Source organism: Lepisosteus oculatus, chromosome 2 (genome assembly GCF_040954835.1).
Source record: "Lepisosteus oculatus isolate fLepOcu1 chromosome 2, fLepOcu1.hap2, whole genome shotgun sequence".
Taxonomy (NCBI): Eukaryota; Metazoa; Chordata; class Actinopteri; order Semionotiformes; family Lepisosteidae; genus Lepisosteus; species Lepisosteus oculatus.
In genome coordinates this window covers 48,526,905-48,551,913 of record NC_090697.1, presented here as the reverse complement: position 1 = coordinate 48,551,913, position 25,009 = coordinate 48,526,905, and the positions used below count along the sequence as shown (strand labels likewise).

At 37.7% G+C, this 25,009-nt stretch overlaps 1 protein-coding gene and 1 non-coding gene across 2 annotated transcripts in view; one reads left to right on the top strand and one right to left on the bottom strand.

Annotated features, from left to right (window-relative positions):
- The window catches only part of esr1 (estrogen receptor 1), a 41,997-nt gene that overhangs the window by 14,790 nt on the left and 2,198 nt on the right, over positions 1-25,009 (bottom strand). Inside the window, exons 2-5 of the mRNA XM_006625845.3 lie at positions 20,170-20,366; positions 18,030-18,146; positions 12,074-12,400; positions 2,850-2,988 (exon numbers count right to left, since the gene is read on the bottom strand). Coding sequence (XP_006625908.1) covers positions 2,850-2,988; positions 12,074-12,400; positions 18,030-18,146; positions 20,170-20,366 — 780 coding nt within the window. The remainder of the gene's footprint in view (positions 1-2,849; positions 2,989-12,073; positions 12,401-18,029; positions 18,147-20,169; positions 20,367-25,009) is intronic.
- Positions 11,204-11,366, top strand: LOC138226626 (U1 spliceosomal RNA). Its single transcript, XR_011184605.1, has one exon. It is a non-coding gene; the product is annotated as a U1 spliceosomal RNA (small nuclear RNA).

The window sequence follows — 25,009 nt, the reverse complement described above, 5'->3', positions numbered from 1 at the left end:
GGCCATGAAGTTCAAAATATAATGAAGTGAAATGTAGGTCACCCTGACAAACTGATTCATTATTAATTGGAAACATTGTTACATACTTAATCACATTTTTAACTTATCTGACTATCACTATGTATTTCTCTTTTTTGGTTGACCAGTTGTGCGTAGCCTTCTTGATAAATTAGTGAGCAAAAAGGTACTTGATATGCAATACATTTCACAATATGATAGAATTAATGAATTTTTCTACAGTTTGTGGTGTTCATTTGAGCTCGCCCCAGGTATTTTGTATTTAAAAATGCTGTTATATTTATTTTCTGTTTCCTGCTTAATTTATTGCAGTTTAAGATACTTAACACAATTCTTAATTAACTTATTTTTTATGAGATTTTTTTTTATTAAAGTGGCTGGCACTATTAGAAAAGCAGAAGGCATTCTTTTTTTCAAATTCACTCTTTAAGAGGAAATTAAACAGTTCAAGGAAGACTTCTAATGCCTCATCAACATTGAAAACAGACAAAGAAACAGACTGAGCAAGTGTAAATTGTCCTGCTTGGCACCTGGACGACGAGATTAGTATTTCAGGCTCACTGAACCAGCAACTCTTCATATGTCCTTGTGAAGAGCCAGCGGTATGGATCAGTATGTGGTGTTTAGTGAGATGAAAGGCATAGAAAGTACAGCCTGTACCTGAAAAACATGTATATTTCTGAGTGGTATGATTAATTCACTCATATTCTCGTCTTTTTTGGGGGAGAAAAAAAGAGCTCTTGGAAGCAAATAGAACATTTTCCACAGAAAGCTATTTTAATTAAATCTTCAGAGCACCTTTTGCAAGGGAGGGAGAGATTGCCAGTCTGAAAATGAAACAGGAGCAATTTTAAAAAATGTTTCCTAGAAGGCTACATATCAACTTACTGATACCAATGTTAAGACTGGGGTCATTATTTAGCAAAATAACACATTTTAATTATTTTTATGGAATGATAACCACAGTTTACAGGATTTTTGTTTTTACTGGAAAAATTGAATGCATTTACATTCACTAACCAGTTTCACATCATACACTATATATACTGTATTTACTTGGTATATAATATCTGAATTGAAAATAAGAAATATTCCATAATTCCATTCCACAGTTGTGTGGAAGATATGATTTTGTTTTAAAGTTATATAGAGATATGTCAATGGTATGTTGTACTGCCTGCAGAATTAGATTAATACATGAGAACACAGTACATATTTTGGTAACTATAATGAGATCAAGCGCCTCAGGTTTTTTTTTTTTTTAGTTTTAGACACAATAACAGGATGCCAGTTTGGCTAAGGAAGAAAGGAAAAGAGCTGGAGTGATGCTTATTTGAGGCCAATTACAGTTCAACAAATATCTTTTGACTTATTAGTGGGACTTTTTGTCTCACTTTTTTTAATCAAGCCTTGGGAGCCATATCTCAGAAGTTTTAGACAATGGTGAGACGGTGTTAGAATGATATAAGGCACTGGCAAAATCAAATCACCCCACTAGTGCCTGGTTTGGTCTCATCTCCTATTTTCTATCCAACAGTAGAGCTCAGGTGTTTATCCAGATACACAGTAGTTGGCCTTGTAACATTATGATATCAGAGGTCAGTATACTGAGATGTAAATGGCTATTCAGTTGTACATGTAGAACATAAGAACAAAAAATCAATTATCTTGTTGTTTGTTTGGGAAATGAATTATTAGTCCAAACAAAGATATTTATTTAATTGCACAAATGTATGAGCGCACCATTACTTTTTTATAAAGGGTTGTTTGCTTTACCTTATCATCCTGAAACTTCACAGTTTGATTAAAAGTACAAAAAACATGACAAGGATGTCTAAAAACGTCTTTGATATTTTTCTGTCATATTTTCATATTTCACAATTTGGAAATAACATTATTCTGTTGATTCCCTGTATTACTTCTTAGCAGCACTGTGCGGCAATCATTTAAGGACAAACAGTTAAATGCAGAATTGAGATTAAATAAAGGTAAGCCGTTTCTTTCCTGGCATCAGTCAAGGAACAGCAAATAAGGCATTGCAACAGCTGAGTAAAGAATACACTGCTGGAAATGATCAGGACTAGACTTGTGTAACAAAGAAGAAGTAGAGGCTGACAATGCACTGTCAGAACAGCTCTACGTACATCCAATCAATTCTCCAAGCCCTGTTTAAATAAACAAATAAATATATACAGACATACAAAAATGTTTCTGCGACTTCACACCCGAAGAAGGCTCCACAGCCAAAACATAGTGTTTCCTTTCTTCTCTTTTCAGCATGGAATAAACCTTTACTTGTTTCTTCTACTGCTGCATTGTTCACATTGTTAACTACTGGGCATTGAAAGTTCTTGTGATTACTTCTGGTTTTAAACAGTTTTCGATATTCATAGAGTCATTGCTCTGAAGGCTAAGTTTCATATGTTTTTATGATTTCATGAATGATAACCCAAATATTCAAAATTAGATCAATAATTAAGAAGCAGAACTATATTTCATGAAGAGAGTCTTTAATATACCTATATATTACTTCATGGGTTTCTGTTTCACAAATGGGATGTACAGTTAGAAATGTCATAATTCAAAGTAATCCTGGCTCCCAGAACAATGTAACTGAATTTGGTTTATAAACAGTTGAGTGGCTATACAGTATGCAACCTGTCCAGTGTCACAGACTGGAATGGCTTGTTCATCCACACATATAATGAGCAGGTGTATTCCCCCTCTGAGTTCTTGTCATCAAAATTGTCAAAATTGTCAAGACATGTTGCTAAGATATAAGTCTGAGATAAAATGGATTTTTTTACTTTTAGTAGAAAGGTTTTACCAACCTGTCCAGAATCAGGTCAGGAGCAAAAATGAGTTTCCCGGGAGACTCCATTGAGCGCCAGATGAGTCCAATCATTAACACCTCTAACCAGGAGCTCTCCAGCAGCTGCACTTGGTCATGAAGAGATAAATCCAGAAACCCTGGGGACAAAACAGGCAGAGCTCATAGAAATGATTTCATTCTCAAAGACAACGAATAAACTATAAATTTCTAAGACAAATTATGAAGATAAATTATAATACATAATTAATGTAAGGACAGTGCAATGTATTTCAAAGGCTTGAACGTACCTGTGTGATGGTGAAAAATGATTGAGATATTTTATTTTAATTCAGATAGAAAACTATTTATTTATGTTTACATTTAAACGTTTAGAAGACTGGATGACCACACACTTTTTCAAGGAGCTCTGATGATCACTCCAAATTTAATTGGAAACAGAAGTAGATTACAAACAAATAGCAAAAAAATCTGACTACAACACAGCAGCCGTATCACCCTGCAACTCACAACTGACAACCCACTGAAGCTAAGCAGGCGTAAGCCTGGTCAGTACCTGGATGGGAGACCTCCTGGGAAAAACTAAGGTTGCTGCTGGAAGAGGTGTTAGTGGGGCCAGTAGGGGGTGCTCACCCTGCGGTGTCCATGTGGTTCCTAATGCCCCAGTATAGTGACAGGGACACTATACTGTAAAAACAGGCGCCGTCCTTCAGATGAGACGTAAAACCGAGGTCCTGACTCTCTGTAGTCATTAAAAATCCCAGGGCGTTTCTCGAAAAGAGAAGGGGTGTAACCCCGGTGTCCTGGCCAAATTTCCCATTGGCCCTTACCAATCATGGCCTCCTGATAGTCCCCCTCTATGAATTGGCTTCATTACTCTGCTCTCCTCCCCACTGATAGCTGATGTGGGGTGAGTGTTCTGGCGCACTATGGCTGCCGTCGCATCATCCAGGTGGATGCTGCACATTGGTGGTGGTGGAGGGGAGTCCCCATTAAAGCAAAGTGCTTTGAGTGGAGTGTCCAGAAAAGCGCAATATAAGTGTAAGCTATTATTATTATTATAATTATTCTTACTTATGGGAGAAGAATGGAAGAGCACAGCAAAAGTGTTGTGAGGGTAAGGATTTTAGCTTTATACAATGAAAGGACCATACATTTCTCAACATAGCACCGTACAGTACAGCACTGTATAGAATGATACAAGGTAATGCTTGTTCACCACACACTTTTGCATTATGCTACAACTGGTATTGACATTTTTCCAGAATGTTTCAGAAATTTCAATCTAGACTTTCTGTCTATAAACTGAATGTTCCAGTTAAAAAATACAACTGTCGGGCACATCTAAATTTATGTGCCTTTTTACTGGCTAATGTATTGTGTCAGCCCACTGGTATTTCAAATCACTTGGTAGCTCCCCAAATTATCAAGAACTCCCTCTCACAATTCAGAACACCAAGCTTGTGTCATGTAGGAGGAAGCTCTGAAATGTGCTGGGGATTCATTACGTTTTTAAATTATTTTCTCCAGACCATGCATCAGGTTACCAAACTTATTACCCTTATAACTCTTTTGTCTTTTAACTAGAATGTGTTTTGAACACTGAAATATGGTGCACACAACAGTTTTTGCACTGTTTTTAGAAAAACAGTTTACTGTACATCCATTACAGTCTACTCCATTCTAATTATTAATATTCCTAAGGAAAAAAACATTATATTTTTCAGGTAGTATTAGTCAGCAATCGTACCACTACTACATATACATGTATACTGTATATATGCAGATAAATATATTTAAACCTCTCTGAATTGACTAAAATGTACCTTCCCACAGACAATTCCACCATATCTTATTATTGAGCCATGTCGTAAGATCTGTGGTAAACTATACAGTTCATAACAATTGCAACAAAATGGTAACATTCTGCCCTATAATGTCCAGTTTGTTATTAATTATTATTAATTTACTATACTGCCCCATTGATCCAGAGTGGCTTATACTTAATTAACAACAATGCTTTGGTTTTTCAATTCACTTTTTATCTTAATGTATCCTGTGCTTTATATATGGGAGACAAATTAGTCAAGCAAGCATCACATACAGTATGTGCCAGCAGCCCCACTGCACAGCAGATCAGGTGGAAAAGAGAGAAAATTACTTCACATATTGAATTAGGCAGACCAGACTGAACAAGACCAAAATATAAGTTAGTCATGACTCTGGGGTATCACACCTACTCTTATGAATAGTGCCATCTGATCTTTAATGACCAGTCACATTAACATCTCACTTCCTACAGTGCAGTTCAGAACCATACTGGGACATTGGATTGGAAATTCTAGTCCAGAGTAAACAGTGTCATCTTCTAGTCCACTAAAAACCATTTACAAGTTGATTTCCTTTGAGGTGTTTTATCCCACCCACTGACCAGACCCAACATTGATTCATTTATGAGATGTGACATTTTCGTTTGTACATATTTACACAAATGGGTATTTCAATGTACAGTAGCATGCTGAATGAAGAACTTTTCTCAAGGGTTCAGCATCCGTGCGCAACAAGAGATTTGAACCTACAATTTCTAGTTATGTGTCATTCCAAACCCTAGCCACTTCTCCACACTGTTCACTATCTTTTGCTTGTTTCTCATTCTACTCAAACTCACTTTTCTTACAGCATGGACCCGATCTCCAGCAGAGATTACAATATGATCCAAAGTGCTTCTATAAGATCTATAGTATCTGCAACACCAAAAACTGATCTGACTGTCTCAGAATTATATGATATTGGGTCATATTTGCTGCATGTCACCCACTGTAAATTCTGTGCTGAAGACTTGAGTTTTGGGCATGATGCATCCAATTGTTTATGTCAGTCTTTTTGTCTTTTTAATCTGACAAACAACAGGCTATTTGCTATACCTGGACTGATCCCTACAAACCTACTTCCTTTTTTGACAGTAGGACAAAAAGCACTGTCCTTTCTGCTAACATCACTTTGAAATTAATGTGTATGATTTTTTGGACAAGATGAAAATGTGAAATGCAGGAATTCGGTAGCTACACAAAGTTTTTTGAGAGGCATAGCCTGTATTGAGTTTTGCATCAAAGCTCATCCAGCACCTCTCCAGCATACGTATCTTTCAACAATGTAGTGCATGTCCTGATTGCACTGACCCACAACACAGGTGATGATTGATTAACAGCTGTTAAAAACACAATAATGTGAAATGAGTTTAAAAGTGAAGTGGATCAAATGATATGAATAAGTGATGAGGCAGAATAAATTCCTGCATGCTTGTTTTAGTTCCTCTGTTGTCTATTTATCATAATTTGCCTTCAAGTCAAATAACAAAGGATGACTGGACAAGATATTTTGCAAACACTTGGCATTGATGATTTAACAGTTTTCTCTATTTGTTCTATGTATTTTGAGTATGATGTGTTGGTAGACCAAACATGCATCACTTAAGGTCATATCCATATAGCAAAAAATACAAGCATAAAACTGATATTTCTACTAGCACCATTACTAGTGACATGGCTCCCAAAGCAAACATTCATGTCTTAAAAAATCCTGTTTTTAAAATATTCTTTCGTTTAATTTCTTAAAAATGTAAATACTATGTCTACACTGCATTGTTCCATGGAGGATTGAATAAAACATAAATTACAAAGATAAACTGATGCACAATGAAAACACTCGTGTTTTACTTCAGTCGCTAATTGGATACATAAGTAATGTTATGTACATTTTAAACGTTTAGCCGATATGGTTGTTGACAGTTTGAGCAGTATTGGTCTCTTGGGATAAAACATTGAGCTCCTGTCACGTGATTTTATAAAACCGCCAGGTGTTCAGTGATAGGTGGCTGAAATTAGTTCAATCTGCCTAAATGAGTTGATTAAGAATCTGCTTAAATTGCCATTCTAATTAATGCAAGAGCAACAAAAAATATGGCCATGTTCTGCTTTTGTAATGCACATCAGCTGGTTGCTATCGGAATGACTGAAAATGGCCTGTTTATGAGGGACATTACTAAGAGAGTGAGACGTTCTGCTTCAACAGACAGCATGCTAGTTCAGACAAACTAGGAAACAGCTCACTGAGGTAATCTTTCCAGCCCTGGTACAGGCAGACTATTTCAGTGCTATTTTATGTGTTTAGTTGATCTGCTTTCCTGTTTAGCCCTTAAGTTAACTTTCTGTCAATGAAAACAAGAAACTTTGTTTCTGCACTCAGTCCTGAGTTTCAAAGCATCCAATCTGAAGGTTGCCGTTTTCAACAGCTTCAATATACAGAACTTTAAGCAAATTATGTTAATCTTGCTTACTATTATTTTTTACTTAACCACTCTTAATATGTGATGAACAGACACAGGTGGGAAAGACACTGTTTTAGTAGAAGGTACAGTACATTCCAGGCAAGGGACCAGAATAAGCACAGTTTGGAAACTCAGAAACTTGTACAAATGTTTTGGTATTATTAGTTGATTGGAAATACCCTTTGACCTTTTAGGAATTAAAATCAAAATTTGAAATATGCCAGAAAGAGAAAAGTGAAATCCATTAGCCTGTGATTAAGAACTAGGCAGAGGACACAGGGGTCTCCCACTGACTCATAGTTGGGAACTCACCCCATCAGCCCAGGACTGTCACATCAATCTGATCCATATGCATTAAGTTCACTGCAGTGGCTACAGCATGAAAAATTCCAAGAAGGTTTGAACTGAACATTAGCAAAAAAAGCTATAGCTTTCCGTCTGAGTGCAAATGACCTGCATGCTCAGAAGCCCACTCAGAAGGAGCACACTGACAACTTCAGAGTGCAAGATGGAGGTAGAGAGAGTGGTGGAGTGTTTTAGTCACCAACAAATGCCATTTTGTCCCTGAGAGACCTAATAAAAGACAGTGTGGAGATCTCCAGCTGATGGCCACTCTTGACTGCTGCAGTGGTTAAGCCACCCAAGGCCAGACAACCAGGATATTGTGCTTCTCTAAACATTAGAATATGCATAACACATGAATTATATACTGTACATTACATGGCCTATGCTATGTCTGCTTTTTCAACTGTTGTTTAAGTAAAACACTTTAAGTGTCATGGTGGTTAAAATAAAATACAAAATACAGAGGTGCTATCTGTTGTAAAAATGAGAATCACAAAAAACATCAAATGAAAACTTGGTGTCTAGGAAGCAGTAATTAAGATTTCAAACAAGCATCAAAGTGCTTTAGTTTATATTTCCACAAATGAGCTCTCACTTCATTCACATTTACAGCTTAAAGCAAATTGTACCCTGTTGGGAAAAGCTTTAGGAAACAGAAGTCTGAGATTTTGTTTGTACATTTAAATTTTAAATGACGCTTCTATCTTTTAACCTTCTCCAGTGCTAATGAGCAGTAATCACCTTTTACAAACAACAGAAGACAATAAATTCTGTTTTTCAAAGCTTGCCAAATTGAGATGCACTCTTTGGTGCAGTTTAAGGACTAATTAAAATCTTCAAATTTAACTGCTTTTTGTACGTCACTCTCACCATTATGTATTCTGTGGTGTCAGTCATTAAACTACAGAAAAAAATAAACAAAATAGTCCCTTTCCTCAATTGAAAATATACTACTCACAAAAAGAATTAACAGGAATTTTAAAGTCCAGCACACTACAAAAATATTCAGTGCCTCAGAAAAATATTCACCCCCATCAATGATCTGATTTTTTGTTGAATGACAAATTATGTACTGTAAATACAGTACATTTTAAACTCAATAATTTTTTAGCAAAACTATCATGCTCAAACTGAACATTTTTATGAGGGAAAGAAGTTAAATGTAACACCTTTAAAGGCTTAAACAGCAATAAGAAAAAAAGGTTTGTAATGTTCTTTATAGTTTGCCAGTAGCTTAAATCCTGAATGTCAGTACCATTTGCAGGGGAGTATATCCAGCAGCCATATCACCCTGCAACTCACAGCTGGAAGCCCACTGAAGTTAAGCAGGTGTGAGCCTGGTCAGTACCTGGATGGGAGACCTCCTGGGAAAAACTAACTAAGGTTGCTGCTGGAAGAGGTGTAACCCTGGTGTCCTGGCCAACTTTCCCATTGGCCCTTACCAATCATGGCCTCCTAATAGTCCCCCTCTATGAATTGCCTTCATTACTCTGCTCTCCTCCCCACTGATAGCTGATGTGTGGTGAGTGTTCTGGCGCACTATGGCTGCCGTCGCATCATCCAGGTGGGGCTACACATTGGTGGTGGTGGAGGGGAGTCCCCATTACCTGTAAAGCGCTTTGAGTGGAGTGTCCAGAAAAGCACTATATAAGTGTCAGCAATTATTATTATTATTTATCTATTTATTACTGCGGCCATACTATGATAAGACTTAGACTAAATCTTGCATAAAAGCAACCAAATTAATATCCTGGATTAAACACATACATATATCAGTAAAAGAGTCATGGACACTCATGGAAGGATGTGAATTAACAGGCCGTAATTGATGACACAACTGAAACGATGTAAACTCTTCATTTGTGATTCCAAGTTTCAACTCTTGACTGATGGGAATATCAATCTTTCACGATGGGCACTGTTCCTGCTCATGCTATTTACTCATTTTTCCTGCTTTGGTAATGCTTAAAAGAAGGCACTATTCTTATAACTTTTAGAAGTATTTTAAAACACTAGTCTAAGTTAGAAGTTTTTTCTTGAACCCCTTTCCTTACAGCACTGTGGTTCCATGAAGTGTTGTGTTGAGGCCAAAAAGGAGCAGAAACGTCTCTATGGTGCACTTTGGCTTTTTAGCTGTTTTTGGCATCTTCTACATAAATCATCGTGTTGAAGAAAGGAAAGAATGTCTGAGTTTCTTATCATACGTGGTTAAAAATAAAACAGAGGAATCAACCCTAGAGTTCCCAAGACAAAAAAAGCCTTTATACCTCAATCAGATGGAGGCAGCAATTATTCAGCACGCACACAAATACTTCAGAAGTACACTGTCACATTTACACTGTGTCCTGATCCTTCTGTACTCATTATCTGCACCGTTGATTCTTTACCATCAGTCCCGGACCTCGACCTCAATTTAAAAGGCATATTTTAAACCTCAGAAGGAGACTTTTGTGCAGCATTGATGAAGTGATATATCCTTATTTGGTTATACCCTTTCATGAAAGCCCACACTAAGGTACTCTATCAGCCTCAAATTGTAAACAAACTAAATTGGTATGTGACAAAATAGATTACTACAAAATCGAAAATGTACAATATGAATAAGCTATTAGCCTTCTTATAACACTTCAGGCTTATATGGACTGCTCTGGAAAATGTATAGTTATATACTTTGTTTTTCATTTATAAACTTTGAAGAACTTAAATCAGTAAAGCCCTGTAATAGAGTAACAGTTTGTCAGATCGCAAATCATTGTTGCCTAGATTAATCTCTGGAATGGTTATGAACCATAAAATGGGAACACAACGTTATGTCTGTTTTCAAGTTAGTAAGCCAGTGTGGTTAATTTAGTGTTTCAAAACTTACATGCTTGATTGCAGCCTAAAGCAGTAAATTATTCTCTGAGTCAGTTGCTTTTAGTTTTGTCATTTACTTGGACTGATCTTAATCCTGCTGTGATGGTGAAGGGCTGTGGACCTGCTACTGGATTAGCAACAGTGAGTCAGTAATTCTTTCCTGTTCAGAGGTTAGTGACTTTTCAAATCACAGCCCCTCTAATACTTCTTGCTTTTTTGAAAAGGGGACTTGTTAATCATATACTCAAGAGAAGGCTATTCTTCTTTTAAAGTAAAAAAGAATTTTGTATACACAGTAAGCCCTGCACTTGTTCCCTTTGATTTGCACTTTGATTTTTTTTATCTCTTGCCACACAATAGCGCACATACTGTACTTGATTAGAAACCATATAAAGAGAGCACACAGCTAATAGTATCCTTACACTTATATAGCGCTTTTCTGGACACTCCACTCAAAGCTCTTTATAGGCAATGGGGACTCCCTTCCACTACCGCCAATGTGTAGTACCCACATTGATCCAGTACGCTCACCACACATCAACTATCAGTGTGGAGGAAAACAAAGTGATGATGCTAATTCATAGATGGGGATTATAAGGAGGCATTGATTGGTAAAGAACAAGGGAAACTTTGGCCAATATGCCAGGGTTAAAACCCCCAGTCTTGTCAAGGAATGCCCTGGGATTTTAATTACCTCGGAGAGTCACAACCTTGGTTTTATGGCTCATCTGAAGGGCGGTGCTTTTTTTTTTTACTTTGTCCTCATTGATACACTGGGACATTAGGACCTACACAGACCATAGGATGAGTGCTCCCTGCTGGGACCACCACTTACCTGGCAGGGGCGATACCATAATCACACAGGTGGTTTGCCCTGGGGGAGGCTCAGCCATTGCACACTGGCTGTGCTGACCCCTGCGAATTCCCCCAATGTGGGAATCTCGACTTTAAAATTTTCGTCTAGAGGAGGAATGCGTTCGCACTCTTCCCTGATTGGGGCGGTGCGATGGGTCTGTGGCTAAGGATCTGGCTGGAAGGTTGCTGGTTTGTATCCCATGGTCCACAGAGGACTCCTACTCCGTTGAGCCCCTGAGAAAGGCCCTTAACCCCATCTGCTCCAGGGGCACCGTATAAATGGCTGACCCTGCATTCTGATCCCCAGCTTTTCTCCCTGTCTGTGTGTCTCATGGAGAGCAAGATGAGGTATGGGAAAAGACAAATTCCTAATGCAAGAAATTGTATATGGCCAATAAAGTGATCTTATCTTATCTATCAGCTTTCCCACCAGGAGAGGGGTCACTAGTTGTGAGCTGCAGGGTGATATTGCTACTTCAAAAAAAAAGCAAGATTCTGGTGTGATGAAGGTAAAGTTAATTGTTCAGTATAATAGGAATATTTGTGGAAATGTTTGTGTTTGGTAAAGCATTGGTTTTGCTTTGACAGTTGCAGTGGCCTGTTTATTTTTGGCTCCTAGCTGTGGTCCAGTTATTTAAGGTAAACCTCAGTAAGTCCTGTATTTATATTTTGAATCTTAAATTTTACCTGACTGGTTCAAAGCCTAACACTTCCTTTGCTTAATCATATACCAAAGAGACAGAAAACAATACATTCCATAGATCTAATATCGAATTTGAAAATGTCATGGCCCAGTCTATTTAAATTTCTAGCCACTTGAGAGAGAAAGAGCTTGCTCTTACCCGGTACTTTTTTTGCCCATGCTATCATGTGCACTAGCTCCTTGTCAGCCAGGTTGGTGAGCAGGCTCATCATGGTGACTTCCGTGTATGGCCTTGTGTGCTCTTGCTTGGAGCACAGTGTCGGCGGCTCGGCGCTCATCAGGAAGTGCAGGACCTGGTCCACGGACAGGTTCAGGGCTGGGTTCTTTTTCCTGAGATCCGGGGCCTCCAGGGAAAGCAAAGTTCTCCTCTGAGGGGGGCTGCAGTCCCTGTAATCCTTCTCCTCCAGCTCCACTCCCTTGCGCTTCACTTTCTGTAGGTGTCTGCCCCTGCGGTCCTTCCGCACTCCTGCCGGGAACAGACGCTACAGTCAATAGTGACATTATTGTTACTTTTTTCCCCTGTTGCTGAAAAATTACAAACTTTAAATCCTGGTTTAACCCACATTGACTCTCTCCCTGTAACAGATTACCACACTTGTACCTGATGGGTTACAGTAGAAAGGAGGACAGAATAAGAATAAGCAAAACTAGCTGAGCAAGTAGGGGAATTTTGTCATTAGCGGGATGGGGTCATTCGTTTTCTTAATCCAAGCCTTAGAGAACCAGTGGAGGAAGGCTGATGTCCCTGCAAACTTTCAGGTCCTCAGACTCAATGTTTTGTTGCTGGTCATGGAAGAACTGACCAAGTCAAGCCCTTGGCCAAATCCAGCAGTGCGTGGGCTGTTGTGTGTTGCTGCTTGGACACAAGCAGTCTTGACACAGCCCAGACTCTAACCAGTGTCATCTAGGTTAGTGTAAGGTTAATTCCTTACACTTACATAGCACTTTTCTGCACACTCCACTCAAAGCGCTTAAAAGGTAATGGGGACTCCCTTCCTTCACCACCAATGTGCAGCCATAGTGCGCCAGTACACTCACCACACACCAGCTATCAGTGGGAAAGAGAACAGAGTGATAAAACCAATTCAAAGATGGGGATTATTAGGAGGCCATGATTTGGTAAAGGCCAATGGGAAATGTGGCCAGGACATCAGGGTAACACCCCTACTCTTTTCAAGAAACACCCTGGGATTTTTAATGACTGCAGAGAGTTAGGACCTCAGTTTTACGTCTAATCCAAAGGACAGCCCGTTTTTACAGGACACTAGGGTATTAGGACCCACACAGGCAGCAGGGTGAGTACCTCCTACTGGCCTCACTAATACCTGTTCCAGCAGCAACCTTAGTTTTTCCCATGATGTCTCCGGACCAGGTACTGGCCAAGCTCACACTTGCTTAGCTTAAGTGGGGTGCCAGTTGTGAGTTGCAGGGTGATATGGCTGCTGTATGTGTAGCGGAGCTAGTTTGGGCATGGTGACATCATCACCCTCCCTGCGCGTAGCAGGGACCTCAGCCACCTGGACTGAGGGAGGACTCCTTTAGCTCACTTGGCTGGTTCCCTGTTGAATTATGCCGGAGACCTGGGTTCACGCCCAGTTGTTGTGGGACAAACTGGCAGGGTGGAGCTGTGAGGGCATGAGCCTGTGCAGAACCAAGATGGTCACATGTGTAATATGTGATATTTCCTTAATATGTAAGGAAATATGGAAAGTAGTTTTACGCATCTTCATATGGTAGTAATACATATGTGTGTCATGATACAGAAGAGAACTGTCAATATCTGCTACCAGTACTGCCTCCCATTTGCCTCTCTGCAAGAGACTGGATAGCTCCCATATAACAGAACACTTACTGAGTCACGCTCTTAGTTAAAGAGTACATGACAAGCAATGAAAACTAAACCGTGAAGCTTAATAATGAATATAGAAGAACATGTACTGTAAGTGTCCACAGGAATCATCACCAATCGTCTCCTCTCAATATTCTAATATTTACAGGTTATTAATCATTTCTTTAAATAATACTTATTCTGCAATATTATTGATTACAATACTAATATTGCAATAATATGGGTTTTCATTACGTAAATGGTACATGTTGCGTGTAAGATTTGAGTTCCTTTAATGTTATTTATGAATTTGTAGAAAGTTCTTCTTGTTGTCTCCTTGTAGCGCATGGTGATGCCGGCAACATTTTAAAGGTTTGGTTCCAAATAAAGGAGCTGGAACCTAAGATGGAAGTAGTTATTATTAGTAGTAATAATAATTGGTAGTAGTTATTAGTCTTATTATGGTAGTACTAGGTTATGCTCTTTGTTTAAATAACAGTGAAGCAACAAAAACACTCAGACAAATGATGTCTGTTCAATATTTTTTTTTTATTTACTGAGATGGCCATCCCATGCCTGGAATGCTGAGAACTGTAATAAATACCTTGATCAAGAGCACATCAGCAGTATCTGCCATGATGACTTGAACCTATGTCTCTCTTGTAAGGTTTTCGGCTTGTTCGCCATGTTCCACAATAAGACCTTAGCAATGAGCAATCCTTTACCACTCCAGGCATGGCTGCACATGAGCCAGTAACGCCTGCTGCGTGGTCATAGTGTATCACAAGTTACCCTTTAATCCATTTCTCATTTTGATAATCATTTACCTTTCAGCAGAAGCAATGAAAACACTGAACGTTTAATGTGCACATTGTTTTCAAGGGTGACCCTTCACCCCCCCACCCCAAAAAACATCTGTACATTGAATAAATGGATGCAAAACAGTTAACGAGGTCCTTTGCCTAATTAGCTCGAATTGATTATTAGTTATTAAAAAACACTTAGAAGAACCGTGATTTTCGAAAAGTTGAAAAAGTGTACTTGTATACTGATGATTTTAAGAGCCAGCACCCTTAAAGGCAGCATCTTTGTGATGCAGATATCCCTCATCTATCTATCTATAGCATGTGGACTGTGACCATGTTAAATTATATCTTGATACATGTTCATGAATTGGTTACTTGCAATTTTTACAGAGGTCTGAAGAAAGTCTTTTTCCCGTCAGTGAGTTCTACTGATAAGTAGGGAGCATTATGCTTAGAAGCTGGATGTTATAACAGACGGTATTAACTATTTCCTCTGGTTTTGGCTTGGTGCCCAAAGCCAACTCAGTCAGAAAGGGAGCTGCAAATTGATCAGATACTGCACTTTCCTTTTTTTGACACCAGTGCTACATTGCAGAAATCGTATGGCCACAGTGTATTAATAATTGCATGCACTAAGTTCACAGAAAATAAATCAAAACTAATTTGAGACACATTCAATAATTAATGAGGAATCATTAAATAATAATCCACTATAGAACTACTCAATGTCTGAACAAAATTTTAAAAACAAATGCTACTACAAATTTACTGACACTGCAAGTGTTATCAATTCCAATTGGAAAGCATTTCTATAAATTAGTGGAATAAAAGAATAAATTCTTATTCTTATCTATTATGTATCTCATGTTGAATGAGGAAATGAATGAGGAAAATGAACAAGGAAATGAAGCTCTTGTAAACATACTTGAAGAAAATAGACCTAATTTTAAATGCTCCATGCACACAGAGATAGACGCATCAGACTATTTTAAACTAATTGATATGGATGATCAATTCTGCAAGCATATGGTAATTTGTCTAGTAATATGAGATTATATATACAATATTATATCATGCTAGGAAGGTGTAATGGGCTTTATTATCAAGTTTGGACATGTTGTTTCCTTGAAATCATTTCAACCTGATTCAGATTCCCTGAATATATAATAGCTCATAATCTGACAACTCTAAACCTTCTTTCAATTGATTTTGAAATATGAAATAAAATTGTAATTTACATAATGCGACACTGAAATAAAATATTGATACATTTTGTTTGCTAATTAAAATATTAATTAATGGCAAAAGAGAAAAAACGTTCTGCTACTTTTTTTTGTTTCCGTCAGTACTACATGTATTGCTTCAGAACTTTATGTTCTTTAGCTAAATGAGGAAATGTTTTCAGGTTGCTTAGCAACCAAAATCTCCCTGTGTTTGCTCTCAGTACATGATAAACTGAGAGTATTTTAGAGCTTTGTATTTTGTATTTATGTGTGTTGGGGAGTGGTATGTTTACTTATCAACATGGGGCCACAATTTGAGAAATTTGAGAAAGAAAGTACCTGGTCATGTTTTTAAAATAGAAAAGTGTTTTTTCACCCTGTATTGAGTTTTACTTTGGTGAAAAACAGCAAATAGCAATAAAATAGTCAATGGGTAGTCCTCACAAAGACAGAAAAACTAATATGTTTGTGAGTACACATGCATGTAATACATGATTAAAATGAAAATAAGGACTCAATCAATTAAACAGTGCTAACAAATGTTCCTTTAAATTTAACATTTCAAATGGGAAGGCTGGATAACACACATTACCAGTACTCTAGATTCCCATCACTGTTATTGGAAGAGCACTGTCTTCTGTTTTTTTACTCCAGATGAGTTCTTAATCTCAGGCTAATTGATTTCAGGTTCTATTTGGGACATATTAATACATTTGCTTTCAGAGCTTCAAATTTCAAATATGATTTGCAACTGGTATTGACCATGTACTCATTTTCGAGTTTCAGAACTCCCCTCAGTCAGGTGTAATTAGTAATAGGTCATAACACATTGACTGAACACAATCAAATTTCTAAAAGGCAAAATGAAAAACGTAATTCTGTATGAAGTGAAGAGTTTAGCAACGGAGTGTGTTGTATTACACTTTTACATGTGCCAGTAGAGAGGACAAATGAGCCATTTAAATAAGAAATTGAGAAAAGGTAAAATAGCTAAAGTAATGGCATCAATGACCTTCTGTCTCATCCTTGCACTCTTTAACTCCATTAAGCCTTCTTTCCTATGTCCTCTTTATGGTGTTGCAATTTTCCCTAATTAACTTATTGCCTTGACAAAATGCAGCAAAGAAAGGCTCTTTTAAAGAAAACCTTATTGTGAAAGAAAATTATCAGGTGATAGCCATTAATAGAATCTTTTTCTGAGGAGAAACTTTCTTTCCTCTTACATTTTCTTTTACCCTAGTGTTGAAAGCATTAAAAGAAATTCAAAGCAACGTTATTCTTTATCTAGCAATAAGTGTAGACATTTGAGTTTATTCTTAACTCTGCTTTTCAAAATGTAAAAATGCCATTTTAAATGTTATTAAAAACATAATATATTTAGGTACCTTTACAGTAAATACATATTATCCTCAATTCAAAAGATACAGTATACTGTACCGTCAGTTCAGTAACAATGGTGCAGAAAAATGTCAGTTCTGCATACTGTGTTTTTATACAATATTTAAACCTGAGCTCCATTCGTGGAAAAAAAGGAAACAGTAGTACTGCTAACATATTTAAAAGGTAGAAAACGAGAGTTACTCACTCCCCTGTGTTTTTAATCTCACATTCATGTTGTTTTAATCCAGATTTATAACACCACTATGCTACCTTTTTCTTATTGCTAATTGTTTGAAGATGTTGTCTACACTTTATAGGCTAGAATGGGGCAGGACACAGACATATTTTAAACTACTCCTATTACAAAATCAGTACGGAGCATTCTGATTTAAAAGGCTGTTTTTAATTGATTTTTTTTTTTTGGCATTCTTAGATTTATCTTTACCATGCGTTTTTATGCAGAAAGTGTTTTCGAACTAATTGTGCTCATATGTCTTTTATAACTTATTCCTCTAAACAATGGCTGACATTCATCAGCAAGAGAACATCACGTCTATGCCATTCTCACCATTTACATGAGAATTTTATAGAATAAAACTCCAGCCTTTGTGACAAGATCCCCTGAAGATGAGGTATTGTCATCTCCTGATTTGATTCGAACAGCCCATTATGTCTCTGCTGTTGTAACAGACTCCTGCCTTTGCTGTGAAATTTCCTCTCCTAATTGCAATCCAGACATCATCTCACTTAAACCGAATTAAAGGACACCATGACACAAGACACACAGCACAAGGAAATGATGTGGCTGAATGTGATAAATAATCTGTGCCGATTACCCCCAATCTGCCAGGTACGTACCACCTTTCATCATGCCCACTTCATAACATTTTCTCAGACGGCATGCCTGGCAGCTCTTCCTCCTGTTTTTATCAATGGTGCACTGGTTTGTTGCTGGGCACATATAGTCATTGTGACCTGTAAGTAAAGAATGGTCATTTAAAGAATTTAAGTACATTCACAAATCTGTAACTGTTATATGGATAAAGGTTCTTAAATACCACAGTTCTCTGGAAATGTTTTTTCTGGCAAAAAAACCGACATAAAAATCGTATCTAACAATGGAATGCATGTATTTGTGTCTCAAATCTGAGGTTTGAAGGAGGATACACAGTAAAAGTGTGAAATCAATGCTGTTGAAGAGGAGTACATATATTTGTGTGTTCTGGGATGACATAAATGTTGAAATGGCTGAATCCACACAGAAAACAGATTCATAAAGTGTTTTGAAACTTCTTTTGTCCTCCTTCAGTGTTAAAAAATACAATCCTAGTTTGTTTCTTGAATAACAAAATGAATGTGCTTTACATCATTTCAAATGGCACACTTCACAAAGTTCTCCTGTTCTAAGTTTTGCCCAATTTTTGTAATAACATAATATTATGTAATGTAAATAATGATTTAACATTTCCTTTGGCTCCGAAATTAAGTTTACATGCATTATAATATTTTCCCCATGATAGCAAACATTGTATAGGAACAAGTGTTAAACTACAAAAGTAGTTCTCAAGTATATTTTTAAGACAGTGTACACCAATGTTGCCATGGCGAATGTTAGACTGTTGTTATGTTGTTAATGCTATTGGAGTTATGGAATTTTATTGTGTGTAAAAAATAGAATGTTCAATACTTCTAGTTTATTTCACGTGACAAATATTCTCATGACTTGAATGACTAGTACAAACGCATCACAATATGTACAGTAGTTTGATTTTGAGATTGTAAGATCTTTGTTCAAGAATGTTCAAGAATGTTCTAGTCAGACTATGAAAATGGTGCATCACAGTGGACCACAGAGTCAAATAAAATCCAATCAACCTCATACCTGCTATTTAGAAAACTTTTTTTTTTCAGTTTGAGATCGAGATTTACTGGAGGTACCAATTTGCCGAAATATTCAGCTGCCTAAACCCAAAATGCGATGAAAAAAATCAGTCCTGCTGTAGGGAGAGCAGCATGATGAGAAAAGTTTCAGAGGGAGGGAAAACATGCTGTCTCCCGACAGCCAGTCTAGACACCCACTCTTAAATCTTGTAATGATGCATTATAAAAAAAAGTCGGTATAGTTGTGGAACTGCACAATGTCCTTTCTTGTCTTTCAGAAAGCCTGGACTGGCACATTTTTTGCACAAAACGTCCTGTTCTAATTGTCTGTTGCAAATTCTCTGGTGCTTCATCCAAATTGCCTTATTATATGATTCAGCAGACGCTTCTCAATGGGACTGGCACAGCACGCAGGGTCCAATAACCACTCCTCCCTGTGTCAAGGTCATTTAAAACCATATCCCTGAAATTACACCAATGGCTCCACAGCTGACAGTCTCATCCTAGCAAATTGACGATAACGTCAATAACAGGTTACGTAGACAGGCCCTTGGCAGCATTTCAGACAGTTGTTTGTATGACCTGTTTTACATAATATTCATCTGTTTAAATGTAATATTGCATGGATCATGTGAATAAAATCACTGCCCACCACTGGAATAGATGGGTTTTATGGTGTTAAGCTTGTGTCTCTTTACTGAAGCCCCCTGATACATTTAGTTAGAATTATACCTTTTACAAGTGTTACATTTTAAAATGCTGTCATTTTAGAATGTACCTGTTACATTTTAAAATAAATGTCTATAGGTTAGACACAGTTTGGCTATTTTCTTTTCAATGTATCACTTCTGTTTAATTTATCGATAATGTTTGTTTGCTGTTGTCTTTGGGCTTTGTCCCTTGTTTTATGGACAAGTATCACTGAAATCTCTGGAGCATACTCTGAATTTGTTTTCAAGTGTAGCTTTGTGAAGGGAAATCATTCAAAAAGAATGACCCCAATTATTAATATGAAAGCTAAAAGTTTTTATTTTCTCCCTCTGATGTTAGGCAGATAGACTGTCACAGAAAGAGACAGAGAAAAGCAGGAGTCCCCGGTTACTCAAAAGGGCGATACCTTGGATACTTCTTTTGAAGAAGGCCTTGCAGCCCTCACAGGACCACACTCCATAGTGGTAGCCAGAGGCATAGTCACTGCACACTGCACAGTAACGGGTTTCCTTGCTTGGCTCCAAGGCCCCAACAGAAGAGTTGCCTTTGTCCACAATAGAGAGCTGCTCCCTCACCGCCTGATGTCTGTTTCCCATGCCAGACCTGCAAAACACAACATCACAGACATTTCATTGTTTATGTCTTTATCAGCAATGATGTGCGTGGACATTAGCAGGGGCTTCAGTACGAAAGGCTGCAGTATCTGTTGCCAGGAGGAACTCCGTCAATTAAAAGCATTTGGAAAGACACATTCCTGATTTGTGAAGAGAAGAAAGTAAATCCCTGAGCAGCTGGAATAGACATACATAATGTATTCATTAGTAGATAAATTTATCTGCAACTGGTAACAGACATTTTGATAGGAACTAGTGTTTATTTTGTCTTTCACATTCCAAAAATTCACAGTGAATTGCTGTCCGTATTCATTAATCCACACGATTTGATAAATCTTTGAGCCCCACTGTTTTCCTGTTTTACTTGTTCTCTTGGATATAAACGTACATAAGAAAGTCCCTGAATGTTTGACATACGGTAGTATAAATGACAAATTTTAAAACAAATCACACAATCTTGTTTTGCTTAATGTACTTAATGAAATAGCGAAAGAAAGTGACTGAGAGATTTTTCGTTTTAATGTTAGATATCTGTTAGCTTTAAAATATGCACATATTTTTATTTAAAACGTTTTTACATTCTTTCACGATATGAACCTCATTAAAAAGATAGCCAACATTGCATTAAAATAGAGCATACAATTTATGTTTTTAGTTGTATTTTCCTGATTTCAAGGTCAGCAGCACTTCCACAAATCTCAGGAATGAAAGATTATGACTTTGTACTGAGATCCTGACCAAAACATACACTGGAAATTGTTATTTCAAAGTCTTGTTAGTTATCTCAGACGCCATATGAGAGGAATTACAAAACAAAATTAATTCGTACTACGTGCTGTAGCTTTTTCAGCAGGGAAAATGCTAACACTCTTTAAGTGCTTCTCAATTAAAATTGTGTAAATTTATACTTATGTTTCTTCATTCACCACAGCATTAGTTTTGAAAGAGGTCGTAGATACAGTATATTTTCCTAATAACAGCTAATATGTCCAAAGTTTTGAAACTGCACATATTATCCATAACAATTTAGTCAAGAAAGTTTAAGATGAGTGGGGATGGAACCCATCTAGATCCTAGAAGGTTTGTGTTGTTTGTGTGCTGGACAGAACTCCATTTTTCATTAAATGACTTTATTAAAAAAGCTATGAAAGAAGTTGAGCACTTGAGTAGAATGAAGCTTTCAATTACACACACAGTGACTCATCACATAGTATTCAGAACCTTGAAGCTTAAAGTATTCACTGCTGAATGGGGTGCTCGGCTTCATTCTAAAAAAGACAAGACCGTTCTGAAAGCCTAACAAATGAGAGGGTTTTAAATAAATTACAGCAATAAAGAGATTCCTAACTACAAAAGAGCATATGCTGAACATTAATGCTCCCTATTATATTTTTAATCTGTTTTACAGATTCATTTGTAAAGAGAGGGGACTTTTGTTGAAACATCAACAATAAATGTAATGGATCTCTTTCATAAAATGTTTTCATTATTATTCTACAAAGCTATATGTAGTAAAGAGAGTTATGTTGTAGGAAACAGAAGAGGAAAAGACTGCCTGCTAAATAAAGTTTTTCTCAGCTGTGGGGACTGTGATTACCACTTGGGTAAAAAAATTCATGTGAAATCCAAGTCTGAGGTTGTCACACAAAAAGAAAATCCATTAGTAAATGTATTACACAAAATGCATTAGTGATGCATTTTTCTTAAGAGCCAGCCTTAAAAACTAAAAGACTTAAAGGCTCTGTAAAATACCCAGTACAAATATCTAGTGAATTCTATATAAAATGCAACTGATCTTTGATGTGTAAAGATAGTCAAAGATATGAAAAGTGACAATTTACTTGCCGGATTAGTCTGCCTTTTACAGTAACTCGACACAAGTAACGCTATTGTGTAAAAGAGAAGGCAGTCAAGAAGCGTAATCCTCCCCTATGAAGTTAATACCTATGAAGTCATTACAACATTTCAGTATAGGTCTACTGACACACTATTGTAGACACCAGGGTTGCTGCTTGGGTTTAGCCAGTGTCTCCGTTTCCCTGCTAACCTCACACATTCTGCTCTGACTCCACTTGCAGCCCTGGCTAGAGAAAGATGTCTGTATTGGCAAGAAGGCCTTACCACTTTCGCACAGCTGGGCAAAAGCTGAGTGTGACAACGGAAATGGAGCACGTGCATAACAGAAGACCTTCAGTACAATGATGGCAACAAAAGAGATGCATTCCAGGCCACACCTGTAGACAGCCTGCAGTCAGAGACCTCAAAGTGCTTCTAAACTGATATGTACATGAGATCTCACCCTGTGTTATACTTGCAATTTTTCTTCCAAGCTCACAATAACTCACAATATTATGCAATTTGATTATTTGACATGCAGATAATCAAATTGGACTGACATGCAGTCAATAACTATTCTAACTTTCTGATCACCTCAAAAAATACAGAACGCAACAATGTTTTATAAAATCCTGATTATTACCTACAAAGGATATTTTACTAGCTTTACTAGCTTGCTGGATAACATGAAGGCCAGAAAACATTATCACTGCACCAGAAGGAAAACTTATGACATAGTACTTTAGTTACGATTGAATGTATGTTCTACTTTGTTGTTAAAATTGAATGCAAATTAGATGTGCATGGAATTTCAGTTAAAAGATTTAATAGTTTAATTATGTTTTTTTTCTCACAAAAATTTCAGAATGGGAAAATTTTAAAACAAAATCTGTGCTTTTTTTTAAAGATGAAAATGAAACTATGGCCTACAAAGTGGCTCAACATGTAAAGGTGCCCACCCAAGGGCAAGTAAAGGTCTGTGATCAGGGGTTCAAATGACTCACTGACTGCTAGTGACATAGCTGACTAGCTGACTGTGATCAGAATGGGTTTACTGCCAAAGGGAGTGTGGGATTAGTTGGCCAGAGTGCTTGTGGAACATAGCAACAACTGTGAGTGAGGGACGCACCTCTCCTCCAATCAGAGCTAAGCCTCCAGTACAGGGCTGTGGTGCTAGTGTCATGTCAAGAGATGATTGACTTTAAGGTGGGCAGAACAGATAAGCCTCATTCCCCCCTGTGGGCGGTAACAGGGTTCAGAGCTGTGAGCTGAGATGTGAAAAAAACGCAAATTAATTGGTTCAAACTTAAAAATGATTGCCAGTGCTTCCTGTTTATACAAAATTGATGTGGTGCCACAAACATGTTGACCTATGGAGCACAGTTCACCACCACATCACTATGCAGTGAGATTAAGATTTACAATATTTCTTGCCACTCTGAACTGTAATCCTCAGATAAGTATAATCACAGGAATTAAGTTAAATATTTAAAGTTCCATTATAATATTGTAGTTCTGCAATATTAAACTTAAGTAGAGCTTTACACACAACATACTTTTTTTGAAGTCACTGCATAGCATATCTGTACCTTTTGTAGGTTTTATAGTCAGAAATGGGTGAATTAAACCTTTCTGGAACACGAGACTGAAGAAGGGGCTAGTGGGGTCAAGGGGATTAAAGAATGGGGGGGACATCATTGGTGTTGTTTGTATGGTTCTCTTTTGATTGGTCTAATAGAAAACAAAAAGTCAATGACAAAAAAAAACGAAAGACTCCGCATCACACATAGAAATACATATACAAATGAACTGATATTTCAGACTTTTAAGAGCTACTGTGCCTTTAGGAGCAAGCAGTGAGGATGTGAAGAAAAATAATATAGCTCTTCTTTAAAAAGGGTAATAACAATGTAACCTTCCTACAATGAAATCTGCACTCAACAAAGAAATGATGCGTGCAAAACAACATCGATCACAAAACACAAAAAAGCTAAATCTTATAGGTCGGGCAGCGTTTTAATATAAAAGGCTGATATCTGTACCACAAGTATGGAAGAATTGAACAATTTTGTTCAATTGTGTTGTGACCAAGGCCACTGTGCCTTTAAACCAGGCAAGCAGGTCCTTTTTTTCCTTTCAGGCAAACTGTGTGCGAATATTTCTTTCCATGTTAAATTAATTAGAGTGGCTATTTGTCCACAGTTTGCCTTCTGGGAAAAAAAGGACATATCACTCTGCAAGCCAGCAGCCATATCACTCTGCAACTCACAACTGGCAACCCACTGAAGCTAAGCAGGTGTGAGCCTGGTCAGTACCTGGATGGGAGACCTCCTGGGAAGAGGTGTTAGTGGGGCCAGCAGGGGGCGCTCGCCCTGCGGTCCATGTGGGTCCTAATGCCCCAGTATAGTGACGGGGATACTATACTGTAAACAGCCGCCGTCCTTCGGATGAGATACAAAACCAAGGTCCTGATTCTCTGTGGTCATTAAAAAAATCCCAGGGCATTTCTCGAAAAGAGTAGGGGTGTAAACCCAGCGTCCTGGCCAAATTCCCATTGGCCCTTACCAATCATGGCCTCCTAATAATCCCCATCTCTGAATTGGCTTCATTACTCTGTTCTCCTCCCCACTGATAGCTGATGTGGGGTGAGTGTTCTGGCGCACTAGGGCTGCCGTCGCATCATCCAGGTGGATGATCCAACATCTTTTGTTAAATGCACAGTGGTGGTGGAGGGGAGTCCCCATTACCTGTAAAGCTCTTTGAGTGGAGTGTCCAGAAAAGCGCTATATAAGTGTA